Source organism: Myodes glareolus, chromosome 6, assembly GCF_982192425.1.
Source record: "Myodes glareolus chromosome 6, mMyoGla1.1, whole genome shotgun sequence".
NCBI lineage: Eukaryota > Metazoa > Chordata > Mammalia > Rodentia > Cricetidae > Myodes > Myodes glareolus.
This window is the reverse complement of record NC_142031.1, coordinates 17991070-18016394: the sequence shown is the minus strand read 5'-3', so window position 1 is coordinate 18016394 and position 25325 is coordinate 17991070. Positions and strand designations below refer to the sequence as shown.

The following is a 25325-nucleotide window of genomic DNA, read 5'->3' as shown; positions in this document are numbered from 1 at the left end:
ATAGGCAGGGAGGATCGGATGGAATTACAGTACACACCACCCGTGGGAAACAGCTCCCGCAGGGCATGGGGTACTTGCTCAACACAGTGTGCCTGGGCTGAGTCCCATTCCCAGTGGCAAGCAACGCCTAAGCATACAGTGACTCCACTGTCCATGATCAGTTCTGCTGTCACACATGCAATAGGTGATGTGGGACCTGTGTTCTGACAGCACTTAGCAAGGGGGCGAGAAGAGAAAAGGGAGGCATGGTGTCTGCACATGCTGGATGCCTCTTCTTAGGGAATCCTTGAGTTCTAGGCTCACCCAAGTCATGGTGGTGATGATACCCCCCCACAATACTTCATTCTCCCCTCCCCCGATTTTCTCTTTGTGTTTTGAGACACGGTCTCACAATGTAGCTAGCTGGCCTCGAACTCAGAGATGCTCCTGAATGGGGTTATGGAGTGTGCTACCTTGCCCAGAATTTTTTATTTTTTATTTTGAGGGAAGGGTCTTGCCAAGCAGTCAAGCGTGACTTGACTTGCTCTGTGGCTCAGGCAGGCTTTGAACTTACAATCACCTGTTTCTTCCTGGGGAAAGCAGGGATTCTAAGGCTTGTGTCATTTCATTAGGCGGCTTTCTTTTTTTCACCCAAAGATATTCATGATCATAGGCTGAGAGAGAGAGACAACAAACGGTAGACTGAAGATGCAGGAGGGCAGCTGGGAGCTTGGCCACGTTCACCAGACTTGGTCCGGTGCCTTGACTCTGGTGTGATCCTTCGGCTGTGCTGCAGCTGATTCCAGAAGCCCGTTTGTCCCAGGGAGGCTCTGGGCTCACTGCAGTGCAGTCTAGAGGCCCTTGTTCTCGGCCTCCCCTGGGATACACAGGGCTCTGCTCCTCTCTAGTCCTTCTTGGCCCTCGCTCGTTCCCCTTGAGCCTGTCACAGACAGCAGCAACTATCCAGAAGCCTCTGCACTCAGGTACTTTATGTTAATGACTGTTCTGTCACTCTAGGAAAGGCTTGTCCAAGGTCGTCATCTTACTAAGAGGGTGGGGGCTCCCACGCCCATCCCCTCCCTCTGTGTTGTGCTGCCTCTCCCAACCAGCTCCCCTCATCTGGGCTCACCAGGGATTCCCTCAGCCCATTTCCTACCTCTGCTCACACCATCCCAGACCCTATATTCCCCTTCCTCCAGGTCCCAAGGACATGCTTCAATTAGATCTCACAGCAGTACAGACACTCAAGACTACTGGTCCAGATGAGACCTGGACAGCTTTAGTCTCTCTGTGAAAACTTCACGTGGACAGTAGGGTGTCCGTGAGTTCTGAAAACATCCACCTTTGTGCCCCAAGATCACCCCAGTAGTGAGCACAGAGCCCCCCTCTGCCCCCCCCCCCCCGCTTCCCAGTCTTGGAGCTGAGTTCAGCTTGAAGATGCAGCAGGCTTCTGTTGGGAGCTGTGAACCTCCCAGATCCTGAATTTCTTGTAAACAATGTGTTATGCTTGCAACTGCTTTGAGCACAAGACGCTTAGGAGTTCCTGATGGCAGGGGAGTGGTTTCTGGTGGGTTTAATTTGGCTGGGGCGTGGCTATCAGTTAAGGATCCTTATATAAGCTGCCCCTGGACACAATAAAGGGGGCATTCCTGTTTCAAGGATGATCCGTGTTGCTGTGAGTCTTTGTGTGTTTAAATCTCCAGCCCCTTGCCCGGTTCACGAACTGTATGGTAGGGCAGATGGGCGTGGTGCGCTATGGGCTTCCTCTCAACTCCGGTCCTCCCAGCACCGCCTCAGTCCTTCATCAGCTGACGGCAATGTGACATCTTTGTTTCTGCTCATCTATCGCACACCTGGCACGTTAGGAGCCAGAAATCAACACATAAATGAAAAGTGGTGGATGTCATAAGGGTCTCAAGGGATTCAGGAGGGGGGAGACAGAGCGGGAAGAAAAGATTCTCCTCATATCAGAGAACACAGGAGGCTGGCCTGCATGTAAACCTTCCACACTAAACTCAGTAAATCCGGATTTTATAGTCACCATTCCCCTTCTTATTATTGGAGCCCAGGAAGGAGCTGAGCAGGAACCCCCTCCCTCCGCCCCTCCAGAATCCTCAGGTGTCCCCTAGATTCCATGCTCTGAAATGTGCTCCTTTTGAAAGAGAAATTAGAATGAAATTGCGTGATGGGAGTTATCCCCAGGCCACAAACGTGGCCTGAAAGGTGCACAATGGTCCTGGGACACCAAGCCCTTTGCCCAGAACCAACAAGCAAAAGGGTCCACAACACCAGTCTCCTGAAATAACGTACCACAACTGCTTCCAGAGTACAGACTTTATTTGTAAGCACAGTGCATGTTGAGTGGAGAGGCTTGCAGTCCAGTTTACACATCTCACGGGCTGGTTGTCCTGGTCATGGGTGGCTTTGCTCAGGGAAACCATGACCATTGTCACAACTTGGAGGCCATGTAAACTAGCCCAAAGAACGATTTCCTCAACATAGTCCCCAAAGAATGCACTGCTCTCTTCCTTCATAGGCCCAGTTAGACTGGAATAAGTTTGAGTTTCTTTCTGAGTTTTTAGCATAAGTCCTCAGTGCCCCCCAAAGTTTCCATAGCAACAAAACTATTAACCTGCCTCTGACTCCCTTGGCCCCATGTCTTTCACTTTTCTTCCAGGCTCCCAAGTATCTGATGGGACATACAGGGTGCTGCAGAACAAGGCTAGGCTGGGAGAGGTTACTGGAGCAAACCAGTGTCATTACCACCACTGGCTAACTTTCTAGCTCCACAAGAAATACTTCTGTCCCCTAGAAGCACTTGCCTGTTCTAAGTGAGGCTGTCAGTATCTCCATCTTTTGTCAGTACAGATTCTCAGGCACATGAGATTTAAAGGCACGCCATTCCATCCCCAAGAGAATAGAGATCCTTTCCCCTTATTTGGTATGTCTGTTTCTCATTTCATTCCTCAGCCCTGACCATTGGAACTCAGACTCTAGGGACAAGGCTGAGGCATCACCCCTGTGATCAGCAGGAGCCAGAGGCTTCCTTGGACTGGGCAGCACAGCACACAGGCCTAGAGCTTAGGCCACAGACTTGGGTACTGACGGAACTCAGAGCTTTTCCAATAAAGAGCTTTGGAGACAGAAGAGTCAGTTTATAAAATAGTTGAGAAAGACCTCTGTCTGTTGCACTGGCCAAAATGCTCACAGTGGTCTCTGCTCCTCAGTCACCTGCTTGCTGTCCATGCACTGGTGACGGACCAACTAGACTTCAGCTTGGTATCTATCTGCCTTCCCTCTTCAGTGGCTGAATCAGGAGCCCTGGGGAGGGCTGGTGCTCCCCATGGCTCAAATATATAAATTCCAAAGAACCCGGAGACTCCTCTGGCTGCTGCCCAAGGGCCAGGCAGACATATTCATGGGGAGGAGGCAAATGGAACCACACTTCCATTGTAAAAGCAATGTAGACAAAGAGGCCCATTAACAATGCCCTCTGCGGTAGTTCAGGTCTCTGGGGCAGCAGTGGCAGACTTTCCCCAGGCTTCTTCGGAGTCACTATAAAAAGTCAGGCAGCTGAAGCAGAGGCCACCAGTCACCAGAACAGAACTCGCTGATAGGTGAGATCCAGCGCTGTGGTGCTCCCAGTGTGTGCACCAGAGCTGTGCACCCAAGGATGGGCGGCAAGCCTGCCTGCCCTACGGCTCTCTGCGGCAGACACATCTGGTGACTGAAGGGAGCGCGTGCCCGAGCACCACCTGGGTCCCCAGGAAACCCGAGATTGGCTTTTTCAGACTGGGAAGGGCCTGGCACTCAGGTCTCTAACTTCTGGCTCTTTGTATTCAGGCTGATCTCCCCTCATAGGCTCTCAGGGATGTATTATTTTGAACTGTTGTTCCTGACAGAGCCTGGAAGCATGTGCCATTCCACTGTCTTTCAGTGGGTTACTGATGTGGAGGGACCAAGGGACCGGCACACCACTTACAGATCAAGAGCTCCCCTGGTCGGTTGCCATAGGTCTGAAAGCCAGCAGGCCAGGGCCGCAGTATGGGAACACTGAGCTTTCAGGGAGGTGAAGTCTTGATGTTTGAGCACCATCTTCTGGTCAGTGTTTGGTTTCCGAGGCTGAATGGCTTTGAAAACATTTTCTTTAGAAGGGAAAAGATTCCTTAGCAGATAAATTCAAGCAACCTGCATATACAAGGAGGGTGGGCTTGACTGGGACAGGCTGGCCAGAGCTGGAATCCAGCTTGGAAACTTACCTGGGCTGCCTGTGCCTAGTGTAGGGGCAGCTCTTGAAACACTGACTGCTGTAGGTTAAATCGCTACCCCCGTCCTCCACAGTGAGCCAGGTGCAGGCATGGTGGCAATGCACCTGCACCATAACAAGACTTGACCCTCATCTCTGCACATGTGTGAGTTGCACTTGTACGGGCTGATCTCTGATAGCAGGTGGCTTATAGGCAAGTGACCAAATCAGGGCATTCGCCTCTGCAGGGAGTCAAGCCACACTAGGAGGCAGGGAGTCCTGCCTGATGAGCAAAAACTGTGCTAGCCCCACTTCTATCTTTGGGTTCTAGGAAAGGAAGATAAACGCAAACCTTCTCTGTAAGCAGCAGGAACCAACATCCATCTAATTGCACTTCCAACCGTATCCGCCAGCCATCAATTACCAGATTGTATTTCAGGATCTAAAGATAAAGGCTCCGTGATGCTCAGACTTGAATGGAGCACCGATCTGCAGTGAACATGCAGTCAGGGGGAGCCCAGAGAGCAGGCCATGCACCAGGCAGGTGGGCCAGTGGCAGAGACAGAGGCCACCTGGGATACTTCTCATCCACCACAGGCAGACACAGGTCTGCCCCCAGGGGCTGGGTCATTTTATCACATGCTCCAGAGGAAGCCAGCAAGAGGTCTCCAGGCTGAGGAAAGGTTTCAGCCTTGATTACTGGAAGGCATGGAAGGCCCGAGATCACAGGGTCGCTCTCCATAAGGAATGCAACAAAGAACATCCAGAAAAGCAGGTGCAGCTGGATGGCCTCACATGAAGGCGCCTCCCGCAGCAATGCTCCAAAGCTTTGTTTTGGGAAGGTCAGAACTGGAGGGATCCGGAATGGCAAAGAGAGCTTCCTGTGTTGTTAACATCGGCACCTGCTTTACAGCCAAGCTCTAGGGGCGCCTGAGCCGAGGAGAGGATGGGGAGAGTGGGAAGGGCAAGCCGAGCAGACGTCTCTGGAGGTTGTTGGTGCTTTACTGCAGAGGCACTGGCGGTGTCTGCAAGCCCTCTGTGGGCTCGGGCTCAGGTAACTCCCCTGCTCTTGAGGCTACCCAGCACGCTGTATCTCCTAGGCCACCTTGGCCACCAATTCCCATCCACTACTCCTTCAGACTCTCATTTCAGAAGCCAGACTTCCCTGGGGGCTAGGATGGCTCTAGGCCTGAGCTGCAGCCTGGAGGATTGAGGCTGTCTGCCACAAAGGCGGTAGTGCTGGCGTCAGAGTGGATGGCTCAGACACTGGGTCCTAGGACAATGACAAAGCCTCTGATTTCCAAGTGAGAGCACCATGGTGGAGTTGCGTCGAACAGCTCACCACTTGGGACAGCAGCTAGAGCAGAGGCAGGCCGGCTGTGAGCTTCCTCTGCGGTCCAGTCCAGTCCCCCTCTACTGGAGGAGTAGGTACTCACTTGGCCTCACCACAGATCAGGGTGACAGTACCATCCAGCAGATCCTCCACTGTCACTGCCACAAGCTCAGAGCTGCTCTGAGAGGTCTGTGAATCTGGCAAGGTCACAAACACCTGTGAGCCAGCAAGTTGCGTCTCCTCTAACGTGATCACCTGCTCGGCTGGGGCCGCTGGCTCTGGAGCTTGGATCACCTGAAAGGAAAGACAGGAAGGCTGATCTGGGCAGTGTCCACAGTGAGCTCCCCAGAATTTACATGGCTCCCGTCTCACGCCGTAATGATGATATTTATGTTTTCACCTGAGGAGAGCAATTACTTACACCTAATGGGAAGAGGGAAGTTTCACACACCAGCGATGCAAAAGAGAGGCAGGCAGACAATTTAAATAACTCTGCGCACTAAATTGCTATAATTTTGCTCAGTACGCCACCTCGGGGTGCATGGACTCTGTGATTACACCCCAGCGAACACTGGCGCAGCAGCCTGCACTGGCTTCTCCTGCCTCAGGAATGGCATGCAGAGTAAGTGCCGTGCAAGGGCTCTGAGGAAACAGGAGCGTTTTACCAAGAGCTTGGGCCCCTCTGAGGCTGAATGCCTTCTTGGCGAGAAAGTAGCTCAAATATGGCTGCTCCAACTCTCTTCAGTCACTTGGCCCAGTGGCTGGTGGGGCAGGCATAGGCTCCTGTCCCCTCCACAGGCTACAGCTGCCCCTGAAAACCTGCACACTCTGCTAACAAAGGCCTTCCCAGCTCTTCTGGGGTTTCTGCTGCACCTCCAAGCTGATATTTCCGACAGTTTGATGCCTTGATATTTCTAAGGCAGTGTGTCCCAAAGGGCATAGCCACCTGGCTCTGGAGGACCAGCCAGGGCTGGAGAGTGGGCACAGGAGAGGAAGGTAGACTCAGTTGTGTGGCAGGGTTGTGGGGTAACTGTGGTGGCCAGTCACCAGGTGTCTGGTTCAGTAGTACTGCTGTAAAGTAAACGGCCTGCCTTTCTTTCAGGAGAGGAGTCCTCTCCCACCTGCAGGACACCTCGTCTAGAAGCCTTGTTTCTAGGCAAGACAGAGGCACAGTAGCTCAAGGTGAGATGACAACAGAAACCTCACCTGGAATCCTGCTCTGCTCTCCAGAGGCTGCAAAACAAGACTGGCTTACACCTGCACCGTGTGACAGCTGGACAGAGACACCTCCATCAGTATACAGTCCCTACCCCAACTTCTCTAGGAACCACTGACAGCCACCAGAAGTCAGTTTCTTTTCCTTTCTGCCGCCTCTGGAGAAGATGGGCGAGCAGAAAGCAGCAGGGAAAGAGGCTGGCCAAGCTTAGCCTTCTCACCATGTGAGTGAAGGCACGGGCTTACACAAATGCGTATTGTACTGTATCCAGCCAGGCCTACCCACGGGCCTTGCCCGCAGAACACAGCAGTCTTCTCCAGGGTTTCCTGACAGTCCTCCAGATCCTGCAGTGCCTTTCAGAAGGTGGCGAATGTGCGAGCTGGAAGGAGAGACTGCTGTTTCCACCTTGGCAAATTCCTGTTCCAGGCTCCCTCCAGCTAGGGGCCACCACAGACTAGAATTTCTTGTTGTCTGATAGGCAGTTCAGAGATTCTAAGATCAGGAGGGCATTGTGTAAGGACCTGAGAGAGCCCCACAGAGTGGGACGGGATACTGAGAGAGTGTCCTAGAGGAGCCCTCAGAACTCTGTTCACATCCAATGACCCCAGTCTCACCTGCACCATCTGAGAGCTGGTCGCCTGGGTCTCAGTGCCCACTACCTTCGGGTGCTCAGACTCCAAGTGGCCATCAAGCTGGGCCTGGGAAGTGAAGAGCTCACCACAGAGCTCACAGGGGAAGGTGTTTTCTGACTGCTTGAAGTGCTCTGTGGAGACATGGTGCTGCAGTGCTCCAGGAAAGCGGAAAGTGGCCGCACAGTACAAGCACCGGAATGGCTGCGACCCTGGAGGAGGAGGCAGCAGACATTATCTGGCTGCGAATAATGGCTCAGAGCAGGGGAGGAAGAGGGAGGCACAGTGAGGATGGGGGAGTAGAGACAGGGCTCACGGGACCTGAAGCTCATACACCTTCCTTACGAAACTGCACAAAGAGCAGGCTACAGTGCCATTTGCAGTGGACTCTGGCCAAGTTGCCTCTGCTGACGCCCACTATTCACTCAATAGCAGACGGCCTGCCAATGGGACGGCATTTCTTCAATCTAAGAAGCACTGTTTCCTGTGCTGGGAACTGAACGCGCAGTCTTCAAGTGCTAGGCAAGAAGCCTAGCGCTGAGCTCAGCCTCAGGAAGCACATCTTGAGACTTCTGAATGGGATGGATGGCACCTGACCACTAGACCGCAACTGTGCATGCTGGAGCTGAGTCTGTGGCTTAGGGGAACACGTCTAAACAGGATGGGGCACACTTTTACCTCTCAAGGATCCAGTGGTCTAAGGAGGAGAAGGCAAATGAAGTACTGCCTACATTCCAAGTCTGGGAACCAAAAGCAGCCCCATTTTTTTTTTTTAAGATTTATTTATTTATTAAGCATACAATGTACAGCTGGCAAGGAAGGCACCAGGTCTCATTACAGATGGTTGTGAGCCACCATGTGGGTGCTGGGAATTGAACTCAGGACCTCTGGAAGAGCAGCCAGTGCTCTTACCCTCTGAGCCATCTCTCCAGCCCATCAGCCCAATTCTATAAGGTATTCAGGGGACCAAACCAATGGCTTCCCGTCCTTTGATGGAACCCTATCCTTGTGCCTTGTATCAATGCTCTGATGTCAGAGTAACACTGGAAAAGGGACCAAAGGCTACTACTACTCTATAATGCTCAAGTCTTCCTTTATTCTTATGCTTTCCTTTTTATGTATGTACTTGAGTAAGTGACGTGACAAAAATTGGTAGCAATTAAGACTAAATACTGCCGGGTGGTGGTGGCACACACCTTTAATCCTAGCACTCAGAGGGAGGCAGATCTCTGTGACTTTGAGGCCAGTCTGGTCTACAAAGCAAGTTCCAGGACAGCCAGAGTTGTCTGTTATACAGAGAAACCTTGTCTTGGATTAAAACAATAACAAAAACAAAAAAAGGAAAAACGACTTTGAATAGCCTACAAATTCTAATAATTAAAAAAAGCACAGCTTTGCTGGCAGCACTATTCCTTCCTGACGTTTCTGTAAAAATGGTTCAACTTATATTTAATGAAATATAGCACCAGTGACAGTCAAGGCTCTCACACAGGGCAGCTTATCGGGGCCAGGCCTGAAGCCTTCCTGGTTTCATATGAGGTTGGTACTGACGTGCCATCTTCCAGATGAAATGCAGGCACAAGTCAGTAAAAAGACAGGCTGGCTCTAGCGCTGTGAATGATGTTGAGCTCACCTCAGGGACATGCAGAAGGGTCACTGACCTGAATGCTGGCACTTGATGTGAACCTGCAGCAGGGCTGGTGTGGGGAAGAGCTCCTTACACTGGTCACACTCGTGGAACTTCAGATCTGTGAGTGTGAAAGGAAAGAAGTGGTGGAAAGGACAAAGGAGAGCAGGGCTGAGTGGGGCGAGGACCCACGTTCCATATAGCGTCTGCCAACTATTAGGAACCTGTGCCTGTAGAGAGCTGGGTAACCTACTGGTAAAGAGCACTCATCTGCTCCAGATGGATGCAAAGGGGTTGCGAGAATTAAATGACAAAATATACAGAGTGCTTGGCTGGTGCCCTGCGCATAGGAAACGCTCTGTAACTGACAGCCGCTGTGATTATCCCCAAATGTACCTGCAAGGAAGGTATTAATAACTTCCATTCTGAAGAGAAGAAAACAGACTCAGAAAAGAGATGTCACCTGCCAAGGTCATGCAGCTGCTAAGAGCTAGAGCCAAGACTCCCACCTGGACCCATCTGCCATGAAAGGCGACACCCTTTCCAGGAGCTGGCTGGCTCCTGAGGGCTGGGTGGAGCTTACACTGCTCTATGCTGCCGCGTACACTCCAGCTCCTGATGGATAGGTGTGGCCTCCTCTGGGGAGCCAGGGCAGAACAGAGGCAACCATCAGTGCCTGGGCAAATGACACAGACCCTCCACCCTCAGCCGCACCAGCGTCACCTGCATGCTCCGCTTTGACGTGCTTCTTGTGTTCGATGGTGTTAGGAAAGGTCTTGTCACAGGAGCTGCACTGCAGCGATGAGAACTTGGGTGACCGATGGTTCTGGGCAGCAAATACATCTGGGTGGTGGGTTCGATTGTGGTACCAGAGACCAGACAATTGCTGCAAGGTATTTGGCAAATGTTAGACCCTAGAAAGTTCCAGCAATGACAGAAAGTTCGGACACAAGCTCATGGATCTAGAATCATGCCCTTGGAGACTGATGTTAGTGGAGAGGCCACTATAGGCAGAGCTCTGTAGACCCTACAGTAAGCCCTCACTCATACAAGCTTATGTGGGATGTAAGGATCTTCCCACTAAGGCCAACTGACACACAGTATATATATATATATATATATACACACAGTCTGTAAAAAAATGTGCTCAGATGCCAAAGAAAGAAAAAAACATGGGTATAGACATGGTGTGGGAAGTCCTTCTGTATATGTAGCATGAGGGCCGGCTTGTTGGGGTATCTGTCCCGCCCGGTACTCCACAGCCAGCAAACCCCAAAGAAAATCACATATAAGACTCCATAAGATTATAAACTGATTGGCCCAATAGGTCAGGCTTATTATTAGTCCTTGTAACTTATATTAATCCATTATCATTATCTATGTTAGCCATAATGGCTCAGTACCTTTTCCAGCTGGGCAGCTTACATGTTTCCTCTCTAGTGGTCTGCGCAGGAGTGGCTAAGGGAGTTTCCTCCTCCCTAGCCTTATCCTATTTTCATTGCCCCGCCTCTATTTCCTGTCTGGTTGACCCATCTATACATCCTGTCTGGCCAATCAGCGTTTTATTAAAATATATGATTGACAGAATACATACAATTGTCCCGCACCATTTTTCTCTTTTTTTTTTTAAACAAAGGAAAATACCCATAGTCCATTTGTTGGGAATGTGGGCGTAGTATTTTAGGCTATTTTCTGCTGGTTGGGGGTGCTGATGATCTTATGGGGACCTAAAGAAAATTTAGAGTTTAATCAAGTCCAGACTGAAGTATCCTGTGAGTCTTGATCATCTTAGGCAGCAGTCTTGAATCTGTTCTGGATATATAACTCAGACATCTGGGCCATCTGTTTCTATTGGAGATTTTTTAGGTGGCCTCCCTTGATGGAACTTGATTTTTTTTAATTTAGAATGAATCCATAGCCTCTCATTTTCTGTGGAAACAAAAGCAAAATCTCTTCTCCAAAGTAACAAACCTTTTGACTTCAGTTTTGAAGCCAAGGTATTTTCAAAATACCTATCTTGAGTTAGTTCAGCAGTATTTATAAACAACAGTCCTTTAGCAGCTGTTGCTCCTTCCTCAGCATTTAAACAATTTAAAGAGAGCATAATAACATACAGTATCAAGATTCTCTGTGCATTTTTCATCTTTGTGTGGCTTTATTTTAACCTCTATTTTTTTTATTTTTACTTTTATTTTTTGACATAGGTTTTTTGTATATCTTTGTCCTGGAATAACTCTGTAGACCAGGCTGTCCTTGAACTCACAGAGATCCTTTTGTCTCTGCCTCCCCAGTACTGGGCTCAAAGGTGTTTGCTATCATACTTTGAACTTATAGAGATCCACGTATCTTTGTTTTTCCAGTGCTAGGATTAAAGGTGTGTGCTACCACATCTTGAACTCACAGAGGTCAATCTCTACCTCTGTCCCTTGAAGTCATAGAGGTCAATATGCCTCTGCCTCCCAGGCATTGGGATTAAAGGTGTGTTCTACCACACCCAACTACTCTCTTTCTTCCCTTTTTACCCTAAGAACTTTAACCTTTAACCTGTATGTATTTTTAACATACTGTAAACTCTTTAGAGGTTTTCTTTATCTTTGAACCTCTCTTTATTGTATCTCTCTCTCTTTTTTGAGTACATGAGTCTTTAAGGAGAAGATTAAAGCCGTGGCTTTGACAGCTAGATCCAGCCCATTTATTAACTTTTCAGCCTCATGGCTGAGATACCAGCCAGAGCTGTGTTCACTGCCACAACTCTATGGCGTTTCAAGGTCCTTGCTAGCAAACAAGCTGCAGCATTCTGCTCACAGACCACACTCAGTCGGACTGCCTGCCTGAAAGAGTCAGCGATTGCCTTGGCAGGACGGCCCAGAAAGCCGTAGCGCAGCTTTTTTCCTGCTACGGCTGAAAACCGAAAAGCATGCGTTCAGCTTTTCATCAACAACATTTAAGTGTTTCGTGGCAGGACCTCTTAATGAGCTGTAGGCTTTTGCAGCTAAAGCTGAGTCAGGAAGCCTCTCTTAGATGAGAGTGCTTGCTTGCCTCTAGCAAGCAGAGCAGACCCGAGAAATTGTTGCTACCAAGAAACCACACATAATGTTGTCATTTTGTTCTAGAATTACTTGTCAAGCTGTCTCAGGCTTTATGTGGATACAGTTGCCCCACGTTGGGCGCCATTTGTAGCATGAGGGCCGGCTTGTTGGGGTATCTGTCCCGCCTGGTACTCCACAGCCAACAAACCCCAAAGAAAATCACATATAAGACTCCATAAGATTATAAACTGATTGGCCCAATAGGTCAGGCTTATTATTAGTCCTTGTAACTTAATCCATTATCATTATCTATGTTAGCCATAATGGCTCAGTACCTTTTCCAGCTGGGCAGCTTACATGTTTCCTCTCTAGTGGTCTGCGCAGGAGTGGCTAAGGGAGTTTTCTCCTCCCTAGCCTTATCCTATTCTCATTGCCCCGCCTCTATTTCCTGTCTGGTTGACCCACCTATACATCCTGTCTGGTCAATCAGCGTTTTATTAAAATACATGATTGACAGAATACATACAATTGTCCCGCACCATGTATATGTGTTGCTTTTATTGGTTAATGAATAAAGAAGCTGCTTTTGGCCAATGGCTTAACTAATAGACCAAACAGTGATTCAATTAATACAGTTTCTGTGTGGTTATTTTGGGGCTGAGCAGCCGCGAGCAAACAAGCAGACTCCTACTACATAGACAATCATAGAAAAATAAGTAAGTAGTTTGAAAATAATAAAGTCACAGAAAGTAAAGTAATATAAAAGGAAAAAGTGATGTAAAGATGGAAAATAGACAGGGTGTCTGAATCCTGTATGGTGTTTTGTTAACTTTAAATTTTTAAATGCTAATGAACAAAAAACAATAGCTGCTGAGAGACATTGGATTACGGAAACCACTAAATTAAAGCAACCTTTGTAATTTAAGAATGGCTTAGCTTCAGAATAGAAGTCAGAAAATGGAGAGATTGTACTTTTGTTTCCACAGGAAACAAAAAGCAAGAAATTTACCGTGATATTTTATTTGTGTTTTAATAAATAAAGCTTGCCTGAAGATCAGAGTACAAAGCTAACCACATTTGTCAGCCTCACATGCCAGGCAGTGGTGGCTCACACCTTTAATCCCAGCAATCACACTAGTTAGCCACAGAATCCAGATGGTGGTGGTGCACACCTTTAATACTAGCACTAGAAAGAAATATAAGGCAGGATGAGACAGGAACTTGCTCTCTCTTTAGTCTGAAGGTTTTGCAGAGTTAAGAGCTCTCTAGTAGTTGGCTGCTTTGCTTCTCTGGTCTTTCAGCTTTAACCCCAACATTGGTCTCAGGGTTTTTATTATTCATGCTACAGGGATTCCTTCAAAAATCAGTAAAGATCAGATTTGATTGGGGAAGACCTCCTAAAAATTTTGGCTACAGACATAAAAGAAAAAAACCAGAAAAGACTACAAGTCAGGTGATGTATATCCTTCTGCTATGGGAATAGCTCTAAGACTGGATGAGATATGATAAATCTTGTTGGCTAGAGTCCTCATGACCTATTATTACACACCATCCTTTCCTATGGCATGGAGAGAGGTTTGGTTATACAGTGCAAACAAACTTATAAAGTTAACAGATGTCTTTTAGTTGCACAAACATAAAAAAGTCATCTTTAACTGACTTGAGCACACTGCAACTCCATTCTTGTGTTACTGCTGATATATGTTACCTTTAAAAGTTTATGTGTTTTCAAAAAAAGGGCCAGATACCAATAAAGACAAGTAGCCCAGGTGATCCAGTCTCATAAAATGCCTGTTACGATTTCCTCAAGATTCTACATCCAGATCAACATCAAGATGGACCATCTAGCAGAGATGGTCCAGCCTCACAGAGTGTTCCAGCCAAAACTTCAGATAAGCTCTACACTTTCCCATCACACAGAGACTAAACAAAAAAATAACACAGCTAGCTCTCCCAGGACTTGATCATGATCCCAATTTTCTCAGAGTCCCTTAAAGAGGTCATTGCCCCCAGATAGAAGAAGCAGTCTAGAGAACAAATGTCTACATCCCCAAGAGGTGGGGTGGGTGGTTTTGTGTCATTCCATGGTTATAGGTGTTGGTCATCCTTTAGGGGGGTTGGTTACAAGTTTTTATTGGTCATGGTCAGGAAAAACACTGAATAAAGGAGGTATCTCTTTCTGAAGAGAAAAAGAAGGGTATAGTTTAGAAATTATGGAACTAAAGAGTAGATTGTGGAGTCTACTTTTGAACAACCTTTAGTCTCAAATATTTTACATTGGTATGGATTTTTGTATATTGATACAAACTTAAGGTTATTTTTGTTATACTGTACATGTGTTTCTACTCTTGTTTAAGGTGTTATACCTATGCAGATCATTTAAAAACAAAATTTTAGCCAGGTGGTGGTGGCACATGCCTTTAATTTCAGCACTCAGAGGCAGAGAAAAGTGGATCTCTATGAGAGTTCAAGGCCAGTCTGGTCTACAAGTTCCAGGAAAGGCAAAGCTATAGAGAAACACTGTCTCGAAAAAAAAAAAAAAAAAAAAAAGAGGAAAATTTTCGTTCTTGAAAGCTATTTAGGATAGTAAAGAAAGACAGGCTAGTAGTTAGACATCTATAACAATCAAACTTACAGCTGTGTTAGGTATGTTTTCAAGGTCAAACATATATTTTAAATAGACAGATGGTCTTCAAACACTTTCAAAGACCTACAGAATACAGCATTTAAAATGTTTTAATAACAAAGCTTTTCATGGCAGTGAGACACATCTACTCCGGGAAGCAACAATTTACTTCAAATAAGGATGATGGGCATCGAAGAACCTCCAAATGGAGTTTGTTTTCTTTGTGGCAAAGTTAGCCATGGGGCAAAGAAACTGCCCTTGCCTTGACTGCTGACAGAATGCTGCCCAAACTGGACAAGCAGGACACAAAAGAAAGTGACTGCTGAACTTTGCCAAGATAAGATAGGACAGGCCTTCAAAAGTCCTGCTTCACAGAAAAGTCTGTGATATTCTAGGCCTACAGGCCAAGATGGATGTTCCAATGTTGTAGATGAACCTTGGGTGACTCTCCAAGCAGTAAGATGTGTTTGTCATTTCTACAGTTTTAGAAGTTGGTTTGCTCTGCACTTCCTGTTGATTCAGGTAATATTATATCCTTCTCCAGTCTCTAATGGAGCTGAAGATGAGACAGTTATAGTTTTCCTTGTTACCAATTTCAAAAAAGAAACTTACATAAGAGACATAAAGTTTATAAGGTTGAGAAACATAAAAGCTTAAGTTATTTATCTAAGAAAATGTTTTGAGGTATAAAAAGATTGTTTAAGGATAATTGGTGCGGGAGAATTATCTGTATTCTGTCAATCATATTTTAATAAAACGCTGATTGGCCAGGCAGGCAGTATAGGCGGGAAAGCCAGACAGGAAGTAGGGGTGGAGCAAAGAGACTGGGAGTATTCTGGAAGCAGAAGCTCTCTCTCAGCCACTCCTGCGCAGACCACCGAAGAGACAGCATGTAACCTGCCCAGCTGAAAAAGGTATGGAGCCATTATGGCTAACATAGATGAGAATAATGGGTTAATATAAGTTATAAGAGTTAACAAGAAGCCTGACCTAATGGACCAATCAGTTTATAACCTGATGTAGACTCTGTGTTATTTTCTTTGTTGCTTGCAGGCTGTTGGGGTACTGGGAGGGACAGTAACCCCAACAAGCCTGCCCCCTCATGTTACATATGGCGCCAACGTGTGGATAACAGAATCCACAGAAAGCCTGAGAAAGTTTGGGAAAGAATAGAGTAAAGTATGTTTTCTTGGTAGCAGCAATTTTCCGGTTCTGCTCTGCTTGCTAGAGGCAAGCAAATGCTCTCATCTAAGACAGGCTTCTTGACTTAGCCTTAGCTGCAAAACCTTGCAGCTCATTAAGAGGTCCTGCCACGAAACACTTAAATGCTGTTGGTGAAAAGCTGAACGCATGCTTTTCGGTTTTCAGTCGTAGCAGGAAAAAAGCTGTGCTGTTTTAAAATGCCGGCTTTCTGGGCTGTCCTGCCAGGACAATCTCTGACTCTTTCAGACAGGCAGTCTGACTGAGTGTGGTCTGTGAGCAGAATGCTGCAGCTTGCTTGCTAGCAAGGACCTTGAAATGCCATAGAGTTGTGGCAGTGAACACAGTTCTGGCTGGTATCTCAGCCATGAGACTGGAGAGCTGGGGAGTGGGCTAGATCCAGCCATCAAAGCCACGGTTTTAGGCTCATATGGTCAGAAAAAGAGAGACATATAGTAAAAGAAAGATTCAAAGTTGAAGAAAACCTCTAAATTGTTTACAGTGTTTTAAAAATATTTGCAGGTTTAAAGTTAAAGTTCTTAAAGTTAAAAGGAAAGAAAGAGAGTAGTTGGGTGTGATGGTACACACCTTTAATCCCAATGCCTGGGAGGCAGAGGCATATTGACCTCTGAGACTTTAAGGGACAGAGGTAGTTGACCTCTGTAGCACACACCTTTAATCCCAATGCCTGGGAGGCAGAGACACGTGGATCTCTGTGAGTTCAAGGTGTGGTAGCAAACACCTTTGAGCCCAGTACTGGGGAGGCAGAGACAGAAGGATCTCTGTGAGTTCAAGGACAGCCTGGTCACAGTGTTATTCCAGGACAAAGATATACAGAGAACCTGTCTCAAAAAGTAAAAGTAATAATAAAAGAAATAGAGGTTAAAATAAAGCCACATAAAGATGGAAAATGCACAGAGAATCTTCATACTGTATGCTATTATGCTCTCTTTAAATTGTTTGATTGCTGAGGAAGGAGCAACAGCTGCTAAAAGACTTTTGTTTATAAATGCTGCAGAATTAATCCAAGATAGACATTTTGAAAATACCTTGGCTTCAAAACTGAAGTCAAAAGGTATGTTACTTTGGAGAAGAGATTTTGCTTTTGTTTCCACAGAAAACGAGAGACTCTGGATTTATTCAGAATTAAGAATAATTACCTTTGACCAAGGGAGGCCACCTGAAAAATCTCCGATAGGAACAGATGGCCCAGATGACAGAGGTCTACATCCAGAACTGATCCAAGACTGCTGCCTGAGATGATCGAGACTCACAGGATACTCCAGTCATGACTTGATTATAACTCTAAATTTTCTTTAGGTCCCCTTAAGACTATCAGCGCCCCCAACCAGCAGGAAGTAGCCTGAAATACTACGCCCACATTCCCAACAAATGGATTATGGGTATTTTCCTTTGTTTAAAAAAAAAAAAAGAGGGAAATGGTGCGGGAGAATTATCTGTATTCTGTCAATCATATTTTAATAAAACGCTGATTGGCCAGGCAGGCAGTATAGGCGGGAAAGCCAGACAGGAAGTAGGGGTGGAGCAAAGAGACTGGGAGTATTCTGGAAGCAGAAGCTCTCTCTCAGCCACTCCTGCGCAGACCACCGAAGAGACAGCATGTAACCTGCCCAGCTGAAAAAGGTATGGAGCCATTATGGCTAACATAGATGAGAATAATGGGTTAATATAAGTTATAAGAGTTAACAAGAAGCCTGACCTAATGGACCAATCAGTTTATAACCTGATGTAGATTCCGTGTGATTTTCCTTGGGACTTGCTGGCTTGTTGGGGTACTGGGCAGGACAGAAACCCCAACGAGCTGGCCCTCATACTACAGATAATAATACAAATCATGACAAAAACAATGGTTTGGGTATAAAACTTTAAATTTATCAAGATAAGATGGATAATACTTCCTCCAAATATGCCAAATACAAATGGACTGGACATTGTGAATGCAATTCTTAAAGGATAATTGTTAACACTGTATTTAATTTTACTATGTTAGAGTTAAAAGCGTTCCTTTTTGTTTAGACAAAGGGGGGAAATGTTGTAGGATATTTGTACACTGTATGAAGATATATTGCTGTGATTGGTTCAATAAAGAGCTGAATGGCCAATAGCTAGGCAGGAGGTATAGGCGGGACTTCTGGACAGAGGAAGTAGAAGGAGATAACTGAGGCATGCAGGAGATGCCAACAGAACAAATCAGACATATAAGACAGAAGAAAAGTAACTAAGCCATGTGACAGAATGCAGATTAATAGAAAGAAGTTAATTGAGTTATAAGCACTAGTTAGAAAATAGTCTAAGCTAAGCACAAGCTTTCATAATTAGTAAGTCTCCATTTCATTATTTGTGAGCTGGTGGCCCAAAGAAAAATCAGACTACAATCTGCTGGGGATGTAACCCAGGGTCTCATGGACGCTAAGTGTGTGCTCACTGAGTACAGCCCATGCTTTCTCAGAGTCAAATTGTCTGTAACGTCCTGGAGACAAGCCTGGACAACATGCAGGCAACAAACGCCAATAGGGAGTAAGGCACAGCCGGGGTGTGCTCCTGGTGGCCAGGGTCACCTGATAGGGAGTAAGGCACAGCCGGGGTGTGCTCCTGGTGGTCAGGGTCACCTGATAGGGAGTAAGGCACAGCCGGGGTGTGCTCCTGGTGCCAGGGTCACCTGATAGGCCTTGTTGCAGATCCCACAGCTGAAGGGCTTCCCTCCAACATGGGTCACCATGTGCCGCTCCAGCATGGAAGGGGCGCTGAAGATCTTCCCACACGTGGGACAGGGGTGGTATTCTTTGGAGTGCACCTCATGGATGTGCTTCCGGTGATCCTGCAGCGTGGGGAAACTCATCTTGCATTTCTTGCAGTCATAAGGATCTTCTATGTCTGCTTCCAGGCAGGGCATCCACGGGAGGGAGGGGCAGAGGGAGACAATAGCACAAGCAGCAGTCAGTGACATGCCACTGCTACATACAAGCAAGATGGAAGGCTGTTCAGACTTCCTGTGGCACCAGAGTCCCAGTCAGTGTGACAACAATCTGGCTCTACTCCCTTTTGTGGAGGAGGCAGGACTCCTCCAAGCTTTTGGACTCACCACCTGTGCAGTGTCAAACTGCTCGCCACCACGACGATAAAGAACTAAACTTCATGGTGTCTCTTCACTGCGATAGACCACTGACTAAGACACTCTCATTTAGTTTTTCTGACAAGTCAAGCTGGTGGCATTACTATTCCTATTTATTCAAGTCTGGAAGGGAGAGGAGGCTTAGCAGGGCAAAGAAATGTAAGGTCTCAAGGAAAATATATGGAAGAGTCAAAGTGCGAATCTAAACTCATGTGACTTTCAGAGTATGTGCTCTCAGTCTACCTGCTGTGTTGTGTTACTATATATGCTAATTCCAGAGTACACAGTTACAGCAAAGGAAGATGAAGAAAATGACAGGGGCCAGTCACCCAACACTGTTTTATGGTGTGTGTGTGTATATCTCTCTGAGAAAGACAGGCAGCTATGGCAGCCCCAAATAACTCAATCAAACACAATGGCATGGCACTTGGGAGAGAAATGCCAGGCAGGAGAGTTCGAAGGAAATATGGTAGCATTGCCGAGCACAATGGATAATAACAAGAAAGTGTCAGGCTTGCTTCTTTAGAGAAAGCAGGAATGGAAACAGGATGAATGTGGAGAGGGGAAGGGTAGAACATGGGAGCTGGATGAGTTGATGGAATTGTTCCAGTGTCTTGTGAGCCTGACAGTGAAGACACTCTCTTCTTCCAACACAATTTGCTTTTGCCAGTCAAACACTGTGAGGTGAGCTAAAGAGACAAGAAGGCAGGCTGGACAGAGAAGCAGAAAGTATATAGAAATATGCTAAGGAGGGACTGAGGGACTGTGGGCTTTACAACACTGGGAGGAGAGGGCCCAGAATGGGGCCTGGCTCTGGCACAGTCACTGATCTGTTATGAATGTCACAGGCCTCCTCAGTGCCAAACATGGCCTGTGGTGCCTGACATTGTGACTACAATACTCACTGTGAAAGGTATGCAGGTGGATGGAGAGGCCATTGGCTTGTCGGAAGCCCTTTCCGCAGTCCCTGCAGACATATGGCTTGTCCCCAGTGTGCGTCCTCACGTGCCGGGACAGCTCGATGGATTGGGCGAACACAGCATCACAGTACTGGCATGCATACATTTTCCCTGCAAATGCACATGAACATGTGAGAACAAGCAATGAACATGGATGGCACTCCTACAAACAGAACAAACTCTAAAGCACACACCAGAGAAATGTCACTGGTAGGTGACATTACCTCAGGCAACGCTGGGTATGTCTGAGGCACCTCATCAAACGCATGTAGCTCACAAACATAACCCATCACACAGTGGGTGAGCACAACTAGATGGGGAACAAAGCTCTTGTCTCTAAGAGAACCTGTTTGTTTATCAGGTTTCTACAGAGAGGAAGAGCACACTCCACTTCCAGCCAGAGAGAGGTCCTTCTGTCCAAAAACGTGAGTTAGATCTTGCAAAACACACTGTGTTCTTGTAAAGCACAGCCTAGGTTATGGGAGACTCGTCTCACAACAGAACAAAGCAAATAATCAAATTTAGCATGAATTCCCAATACTACAAAGATGATTTCGGGATTCAGAGGGGACGAGGACCCATTGCAGTCAGCGCACAGCCCTTGATTCCTTCACTTTTCCATGTGCACGAGAATGTAACCAGAGTTTCCTCCCAGGCCAGGGAGCAGCCACTGGGGAGGGGGTTCCAGACCAGCAAGCCCAGTTCTAGACCCTACTTCAGCTGGAGCAGTAGCCTTGTTCTTATTTTTCTACTGGCCAGGCTGTGAGGAAGATTTTGCATACGCACACACACGCACACAAACACATGTGCCCACTGTGAATCCCATCTTATCATCTCTTTGATCCAAACTCTTCGGTGGCTTCTGTAGCAAGAATCTGTTACTGTCACCTTATAAGTCACTACCTGTGACTGAATCAAGTGTCTTGTGATGAGAAACTGCACCATCTTATCCAGGTGGCCTAGGGGAATTCCAGATAAGAGAGAGGACACAGAGTCCAAGGAAGAGGTAGAAAGGCTGGAGTGATGTGGCTCAGAGTCAAGGAAGAATCTAGAAGCTTCACAGGTCAGGAACTGAGTCTCCTGATAAACCTACTCCAGAGGAAACCTTGGTTTTGTCATTTGGAACCCTTCTAAAAATAATCTCTGGCTCCCTGGTGGTAATGACACGTATTATTTCAAGCTATTTCTTTTGGTAATTCACGAGGACAGAAGAGAAAACCGAAGTCCTTTCCTTGGCTATAAGAAAACCCTGCAAGCCTTGGCCTTTGACAGCCCCTCTCTGAATACTGCCTCTTAACGCAGTCCCCTCAGGATTCCAGCTCTGTGGTCCACCTGCTCATCTGCACTGAGGAGGGGTGTGGTCCTTCTTCCAGACGTTGCTCTGGCTGAGCCCATCCCTGATGGTGTGAGCAGCCCTGTCCTTCTCCATTGCTCCCCAGCCTTGGTTTCCACCATGGCAAGGACTACCCACTCCATCTCTATCACACAGTTGCTGTTTCTCTTGTCCGTTGAAATTTAAGTGCCACAGGGGCAGGGCAAGCATGTTCACAAATCATCTATGTCTGGAACAGCACTCATGAAATCCACTCACCACCAAGTGTTTCTTTTTTGTTTGTTTGGTTTTTCAAGACAAGGTTTCTCTGTATATTCCTGGTTGTTCTTGAACTCAGGGATCCACCTGCCTCTGCTTCTGGGATTAAAGGCATGAGCCACTACTGCCGGACAAACAAGAGTTCCTTGAGGGCCTTTTGTTGCCATGTACTGTTCTAAGTTCTCCTGAAAGACTAGCAATCCTGTCATAGAGCCTGTGCTCTAATGGGGCACTAGGGTGAATGAATTCTGGTGCAGACATCCCGGACATGGAAAGCATGTGGAGAAAAGTGAAAACAGGCTGAGGGCAGTTTCCACTAAGGAGACCAAAGAAGGTATGTCTAGAGGAGGGAAGAGGTGCAGAGACCTCTGAAGGGAGGGGCCCCAAGAAAGGTGGTGACAAGCACAGAAGTTCCGGAGGAAGTGCCTGGGGGGGGGGGTCTAAGGCCTGGCAAGGAAACACCTGCAGGGTGTGAGTGCATGAGAGCAGAAGGCAGAGTTGTTGGCCTGGCAGGTTATCAGGACTCAGATTCCACTGCAGATAAGCCACTGCAGTGTGGAGCAGGAGTGGCCTGCCACGGTTTAATTTTAAAAGTAAAGCAGGAATGCTGAGACAGAGCGGCTGTGGGGACACTGAAACCATCCAGATAAAGTGATGGAGGCATGGCTACTCACATCTAGGAGCTCTTGAGCTCTTCACTGACTGGTCATGTCCCCACCATCCACCATCCTGGGATGTTACCTTGTGATGCCCTGATAGCGTTCCACCCATCTCTAACCCTCCCCAGCTCTCAGGCCAGCAGGTACAAGGGCACAAGGATCCCAGACTAGTCACCTGGAACTGAGCATGGCCCAGCACAGAAGTACTCCATAAGCCCTCTCTCTTGCTTCAACTCTATGGCAAGTGAAACGATCCCAGCTGCATGTAAATTCCGACCACAAAGTGCCAATACTGCTCTAGCCGACTCCTCAGAAGCCCTCCCAGAAAGCTTTCGACAGCCTGTGCACACAGGCTTACTTCTGCCTTTACTTCCCCAACTGCCCAAGGTCAAGTGGGTTTCAGCTCCCCCAGCGGCACTGTGCAGGGAAAGGAAAGGAAAGGTGTTCCCCACCTTCTGAGTGCTTCTTCTTGGTGTGGTATGCCAGGGCTGAGGCCTGTGTGAAGGTCATGAGGCAGTGCTTGCACATGAATGGGCGGTCCCCAGTGTGAAGGCGCAGATGGTTCTTTAGGGTGGAGTTGGCAGCAAACTTTGCCCCACATTCTTCACAGGAGAAAGGTTTCTCGTCGAAGTGCTCGGTCAGCTTGTGGTACTGCATGCCTAGGAAGGGGTACCAGGCCCGGACGAGACACCAGAATCAGTTAGGAACATAGCAGAAGAATGTCCAAACAAGCGGCACTCGCCAGGCTCAAGCTCACTAGCCTCAGCGCTGCCTGCCATGCCATCCACACGCTACTAGTCCACTCCCTGCTTCCCTGTCACCTTAGCCTCACTCCTGGTTGAATTTGACATAGAGATTTTTAGCCGATCTTCCCCATTCATTCCTCACACTTTCATGGTTCATTAGGTTTACCAGACATCTGGGGCAAGGCAAAATAATTCTGATCAATACTTGAGGATTTTCATATCAGTAAGTTTCTTATTAATAAGTAAATGGGATGTGGGCACCAACAAGCCAGAGGCCAAACATCTGGCTATAGTTACAATCTCCAGTGTGTAGGTGTGGTGCTAGGTGTTTAGTTCTATCGTCAAACACCCTAACAGTGCAGAAGAGTGGAATGAGGGACAGCCCTAACAGTTGGAAGAGCAATGCTTGGGGAGCCAACCCCAGTGACTATGCTCTTCTCAGAAGACCATTGTATGTCTATGAACTGGTCCTAGTGCCAAAGGCACACACAGGGGGCCAGGCTGGAACCCAAGTTACACCATCTGCAGCCACTGTCCTCTACGACCACCTTCTGACATACCTGAGGCATGGGCAAACTCTCTTCCGCAGAGGTCACACGCCACAGGCAGCCGCTTCTTCTTCTTCTTGGGGGCGTCGGGCTCTCCACCCACGCCGTGGGTCTCCGGCTGCTGCTTCTCCAGCCCCTTCTCTGAGTCCCTGGTCCCACTGCTGTCCTTGCACTGCACCTGTTTGCTCTTGGCCACCCGGCAGCGCTTCATGTGCACCTTCAGACGACAGTAGAAATGGAAGCTCTTGTCACAGGCTTTGCAGATGAAGCTCTTCTTGGCAGAGTCCGGGGAGGCAGAAGTGTCTTTCTCCTGTTGCTCTGGCACGGACCCAGGCTCCCCCTGATCCTTTTGTTCCGTGGGCTGGCAGTCTTTGCTGGCTGCGTTGGCTGCTTTCTCCTCTTTGTCCTTGACTCCAGGGTGAAACCTATCACTCACCGTCAACCTCTCCTCTCCGTTTTCCTTGGTAAGAAACCCTGCACAGGAGAACACTCGTGGCTCTAGGGCTCGGCTTCTATTATGCTTTGCTACTTTTTAACACACTCTTAGAGAGACCGGATTATCTGGATCCTCAGGAAACTCAGAAGTAATACTGCTGTCATCTTCACTTCCCATTAAACACAAATAGCACCATGCCACACCTGCGCTCCTGGCTGTTAGGTGCCAAGAGCACATAAAAGGAGTAAATATCTTGAAGCACGGCATCCTCTTACATCAACCACTGTTTCTTCTACTCAATATAGAAAGGGCCCTGGGGTCTAGCAGGACCCAACCCCTGTTCCTTACCAACGTGTGCCAACTCCTGCATGAGGGGTTGCAGGCCATGAAAAGACTTGTGGACACCACATAGGAGGCGACAGATTGCAGGGGCTGAGACAGATTTCTCCATGTCCTTGCTCAGCACTGCTCTCAGGGCTGCTTCAGGGCTCACTGTCTCAGAGGATATGCTCAGCATCTAAATGAAACCCAGAGACAGAGTTGTGTTAACTTCAGATTTTCTCCATGCTCTTCAACAGTGGGGGTGGGAGATGGGTGCGGGGGGATGGAATTCGAAGAGACGCTGAGCTCTCCAGGTGGTTTATATTTCTCCTGGAGACACATGAAGAGCCCTGTTTTTCAAAGGACAAGAAAATTAGCAAAATGCAAACCAGGAAAACTCATATCAAGACAGACATGCAAACAGAGAGAACAAATGGAGGCACTGGTGTTTTCTGTAGGACCGTCTTCTTAGCACTTGGCACCTTAAGGAGTCTTTCTAGAACTAAGCACAGGAAGTTGGGCGGGGAATAAGAGTCTAGAAGGGAGGAGGAGGGTATAAGACTCTGGACTGAGCATGGGAAGATAGGAGTGGGGGTGGGCTATAGCATTTGGCAGCGGCTGCTTCTGTAGAGATCAGGATAATTTTTCATAATATATAATTGCCTCCATGTCTAGAAGTAATTCTGCATAGAGAGTGGCTTCATATTTTTAGACACTTAGATGTACCCTTTTAAACATCATTGAAACTCAGCGTTTTAAAGCCGGTTCAAATAGGGGCTTTAAAGAGGCCAGGAATATGATTTCAAAGCTGTCCTCTTTCAGAATGTTAGAGCTATGGGCAGAGAGCACACTGAGAAATAAAGTGAGACCATCCACAGATGGCCACATGGAACTTTCATTTTGGAAGGTATTTCCTTTATGCTCTTTTCAGGTCTATCTAAATAACCCTGATGCCCCTGAAGGCAGGCAGGAGACTAATTAGTGAGGCTAAAGCGATCAACGGCAGAGGCCTCGGCTCTGAAGTGCACAGCACTCTGGAGAGAGACG

At 47.5% G+C, this 25325-nt stretch overlaps 1 protein-coding gene across 5 annotated transcripts in view; it reads right to left on the bottom strand.

Annotated features, from left to right (window-relative positions):
* Window positions 1–2298: 2298 nt before the first annotated feature.
* Zbtb40 (zinc finger and BTB domain containing 40) overlaps window positions 2299–25325 on the bottom strand; it is a 77271-nt gene continuing 54244 nt past the window's right edge. For all 5 annotated transcript variants that reach the window (XM_048443277.3, XM_048443279.3, XM_048443278.3 and 2 more), the window contains 9 exons: window positions 24306–24474; window positions 23534–23995; window positions 22680–22886; window positions 19924–20088; window positions 18566–18780; window positions 9754–9916; window positions 9065–9151; window positions 7389–7615; window positions 2299–5852 (listed from right to left, as the gene is read on the bottom strand). In XM_048443277.3, coding sequence (XP_048299234.1) covers window positions 5658–5852; window positions 7389–7615; window positions 9065–9151; window positions 9754–9916; window positions 18566–18780; window positions 19924–20088; window positions 22680–22886; window positions 23534–23995; window positions 24306–24474 — 1890 coding nt within the window. In that variant the 3' untranslated portion in view covers window positions 2299–5657. The remainder of the gene's footprint in view (window positions 5853–7388; window positions 7616–9064; window positions 9152–9753; window positions 9917–18565; window positions 18781–19923; window positions 20089–22679; window positions 22887–23533; window positions 23996–24305; window positions 24475–25325) is intronic.